General features: G+C 37.8%; 1 protein-coding gene across 1 annotated transcript; it reads right to left on the bottom strand.

Moving 5' to 3' along the window:
• Window positions 1-1775: 1775 nt before the first annotated feature.
• On the bottom strand, window positions 1776-2702 carry LOC101638645 (putative olfactory receptor 2W6). The gene has a single exon (XM_004714949.1). It carries the CDS (start codon window positions 2700-2702, stop codon window positions 1776-1778), a length of 927 nt encoding a protein of 308 aa, XP_004715006.1.
• Window positions 2703-4615: the final 1913 nt, after the last annotated feature.

Below are 4615 nucleotides of genomic sequence, written 5' to 3'. Positions count from 1 at the left end.
GCTTTTTCCTTTACTTTATAAATAAATTTCAAATATGTGGTATTACCTATCTCAGTGAGCTGCATCATTTCCTGATGCCATAAAACCTTTATTTTAAGTGGAAGACAATATTGAGTTTTAGTAATTGAGAATCTCCAAAAGGTCAATTGCGTTATTTGTTGTAGCATCAACATGTAAGAAATATTTTTGAAACAATTTATCTCTAAATGAAAGCCATACCAATCAGAGACTTTTTAAAACTTCCACCCCAAGTTATTAATACTCAGTGCCATCGAGTTGATTCTGATTGATAGCAAACATATAGGACACAGCAGAACTGCCCCTGCAGGTTTCTGAGCCTGAATCATTATGGGGGTAAAAAGCCTCGTCTTTCTCCCTCAGAGCAGCTTGTGGCTTCAAACTGCTGATCTCGTGGCTAGCAGCCCTGTGCTACACCATCAGGGCTCCTCTAAATTACTAATACTAAGCTATACCTGGCTTTTCCCTTAATTCTCTCTAGATTCTAATAATTCCTTTCAAATACACTCCTGGAATAAAAGCTCCAAAGAACAGAAAACATTTATTTTCATGAATTTGTGATATTAACCAATTTACTTTCAATTAACCAATACACACACACACCTGTGTATTTTTATGACTTCCCTAAGAATACTTTACCTATTATTTTCTATCACTGAACCGTGGGGATTATTGCTTTATAGTAGGTATCAAAACTTGTTAGTTTTACACTGTACATATTTTATAAATGAATATTTTAGATGTTATAAATTTGTTATTATGTCTGATATATATACATGTTTGAGAGCAGAAAATGTTTCTATTGTTTTTAATAACAATAAGCATTCAATAATGTTTGGTGAGTAAATGAATCTATCAATTAATTAATCTATTGCTGGATAACTTGCTCTTGATAATTGTTATCTTTTTCCATACGATCACTTACATACATCAAGAAACAAATAAAATCATATTTATTGATATATTGCAAAGATCACACCGCAGCAGAACAACAGAATGACCCATCAAATAAAGAAAGATAGATTTAGCTTAGGATTTGAGGTAAGGCAGAATTTAAGTGAACATAAATAAAGCAGTATTATGATAAATTCACTACAAATGAGAGCTCTGTAAAGGGGTCACCATCAGGTCTTACCACAAAACCAATAAAATGTTTTGTTTTCCTCTAAACTACAATATTAGAATAGATGTGAAATGTTGCATCAAAAATCACTTTATCTAAACCTGTACCTCGATTGAACATCGAGACTGCTTTTCTATGTCAAAGTGGCTTAGATCCTTAAAGTAGGAGTGTGCTATTTTATTTTAATTAAAATATAATTTCAGATGGTCTATCACATTAGAGAGCCACATTGTCTTAATGAGTACGAAAATATCTATCATTCAGTAAAGGAGCTTGTTTGAGGAGCTCGGAAGGCACTGTGGGTGGGATACTAATTGGAAGACTGGCAGGTCAAAAGCACCAGCCGCTCCATAGAAGAGAGATGAGACTGCTCTCAGAAAGAATTACAGTTTCTAAAACTCTGCGTAGAGTCACTATAAGTTGGAATAGACTCAGGGACAGTAGCTTTGTTTTTTTAAGATAGATTTGTTCGCACTTTACAATTGCAGTGTGTCCTAGAAATATTTGTGTCCTGCTTAGCTTACATTTGGACTTACTTGTGCCTTTATTCCCACAACGTTTTACTCCATCTTTTCAGAGTCAGAATTCAGTGAACTTAGATCAGCTGTTCATCTCCTTGTTCCATTGGCAGCTCTCAGATCCTCTGCTTGCCAATAGCTCTCCTGAAAGCTTTTTTTACATCTTGGTTCCTTAGGCTATAGATCAAGGGATTGAGCATGGGTGTGATCACAGTATAAAACACAGCAATGATCTTACCCCCTGCCCTGGAGGACTTTGACTGAGGTCTCATGTACATGAAGATGGCAGTTCCATAGAATAAGGCCACCACTGTCAGATGGGAGGCACATGTGGACAGTGCCTTTTGCCTCCCAGAAGCTGACCCCATCCTGAGGACAGACTGAAGGATCCTGACATAGGACACAACGATGAGGAAGAAAGGAATGAAGACAATGATGATACTGAAGACGAAAACAACCAACTCAGTCAGTAAGGTGTCTGTGCAAGCCAATCGCAGGACAGAAGGGACCTCACAAAAAAAGTGATTCAGGATATTGGGTCCACAGTAGGGCAGACTCAACGTGAGAATATTGATAACCATGGAACTCAGGAAGCTGCTGGACCAAGAAATGGCTGCCAGTTGGACACAGGTGTTTTGGTCCATAATAACAGTATAATGAAGAGGATGGCAAATTGCTACATATCTGTCATATGCCATGACCCCTAAGAGAACACATTCAATCATCCCAAAGGAGAGGGAGAAATACATCTGAGTAGCACAGCCAGAGAACGAGATGGTCTTCTTCCCCACCATGTTGGACAGCATCTGTGGCACGTTGGTGGACGTGTAGCAAATGTCCAGGAAGGATAAATTGGTGAGAAAGAAATACATGGGTGTGTGGAGATGGGGTTCTAACCGGATAAGCGTGATGATGATGATATTCCCAGCCACCGTTAATACATAGAAGAATAAGAACATGATAAAAAGGATAAGCCGTATCTCTGGCTGAGACGAGAGCCCCAGGAATACAAATTCCGTCACAGTGACGTTTGATTCTGTCATATTTCTATTTCAGATGGTACCTTCCTCTGAAAGTACTATCCACCCATGTGAAGAAACAAACACCATACAGGTCACAGAGCCGACAACTCAAAACCTTAGTAAGAAAGCAAGGACATGTCTTGATCTGATGAGAGAGCTTGACCATCTGAATTGTATTCCCTGGGAAAGTGTTTCTTCTGTTTTTGGAGGCAAATCATAATACTGACTAGAGTTAAGCAGATTCATTTGTCTTTTCTCAAGTGGCATATCTTGTTGTTGTTTAGGGGGTGGGGAGTTCACATTCATTGCATTTCCAAAGCGTATTTGTTCTTCAGAACCTGACAACCTGTCTACTTCAGAAATACCAGATTCTGATTTTGTTCTACTTCTCACCGAGCCATGGCGGGCCTTTTCCCACACAAACCCCACAAGCCTAAAAGGAAAGTTGGGCACAGATGCCTGTGCTGCTTCTCCATCATTCTGACGCAACTTTCTGGAGCTTAGGTGTCCTACAGGTCAAAGGCTATGGAGACCAACAACAAATACGGCCTTAGAGACAATGACTACAGATTCTACCATCTTCATTGCCTTCATGGTATAGGATTTAGCATGGTTTCATTTTTAAGTGTAAAATGAATATGAAGATAGAACTAATTATGATTAAATGAAATAACACAGACCATTTAAGACAATGTCAAACCAACCACGGAGTCAATTCGGGCTCATTGTTACCCTGTGTAGGGTTTCCAAAGCTGGGAAGCTCTAAGGGAGCAGTAACCTCATCTCCCTCCCATTGAGGGCCTGATGGGTTTGAACTGCCGACCATGCAGTTAGCAGCCCATTGCTTACTTAGCAGAAGCACCAGTGTTCCTTTCCACACAAGAAGCAATCTATAAATGTAACCATTTTCGATAATTCTAACAGCATTTGAAAAAGTGACAATTACCTGGCCCAAATTTACTTCCTTAAGAATGTCATGTCAGGGAAATATGATTAATGAAGAGGAAATATTATTAATAAATATTATTCATGAAGACATTTCTTCCTGAAAACTCCCTTTGAACTTACTCTGTACCTGTTTACGATTAGTTTACATACAGTAGTGTGTTAGTTTAAGTGAATTCTATTCTGTAGCATATTTAAAGTAGCCACTTTGAAAGATAAGGTATCAAGACAAATCATAAAAGCTAACACAGTTATAATAGTTAGAAGTTGCCATTCCTTCATTCGTTTTTGTTGTCCTTTCTTTTCACATTTTCTTCCTTTCAAATACCTTTTTGACAATATAATATGTACAAAATTCTGTGTATACACTGGGATACATAACAGATATTTCAATAAATTGAACCAATAGGAAATAAGAAATAAGAAGTTTCAGGTCATGAACTATGGACTAGCATGTAATATGGTTTCTTGTGTTTGATTTAAATCAAAATTTCTGGAATCAACTATTCCTGTGAGTAGGTAAACTAGACCCCTTAAATTTGAGGTCCAGAGCCAAGAAAAAGATGGATTTGGAAAGAGAAGAGAGAAGTCAGGTCACAGCCCTGCATTCATCAGGAGTTGCAGGAAACCAAAAGGGCAGCCGATGTTATAAACTCTTCATCAAGGTTTTCCAAACAACAGTGAGACAGTTCTGCTGTAAATAAGAAACAATTGGTGATTCTTAGGAATAATTCTACTGATAATAAATGACATAGACAATTCGTTCCTCAGCTGACAGTTTAATAACAGACATTGAAGGACAATCAGAAGATTGACTGCACCTCTTACCAGCTAAGAAGATTTTCTGTGTTTCTATGTGAGGCATATTTCACATCATCATTTCACTCATCTGTAGGATTAGAACAAAAAGTACCATCTACCTTAGCAGGAAGACTGATGACATGTTAAATGAAGTAGTACATCTAAAACACGTAAGCTAAAGTTAGAAA

This window comes from Echinops telfairi, unplaced genomic scaffold (assembly GCF_000313985.2).
Source record: "Echinops telfairi isolate 266 unplaced genomic scaffold, ASM31398v2 ScPeMD7_7416;HRSCAF=8454, whole genome shotgun sequence".
Lineage (NCBI taxonomy): Eukaryota > Metazoa > Chordata > Mammalia > Afrosoricida > Tenrecidae > Echinops > Echinops telfairi.
This window is presented reverse-complemented; position numbering and strand designations above follow the sequence as displayed.

Excerpts from the sequence above, each read along its gene's own strand:
- LOC101638645 (XM_004714949.1), bottom strand. The coding sequence starts at position 2,702 with ATGACAGAATCAAACGTCACTGTGACGGAATTTGTATTCCTGGGGCTC.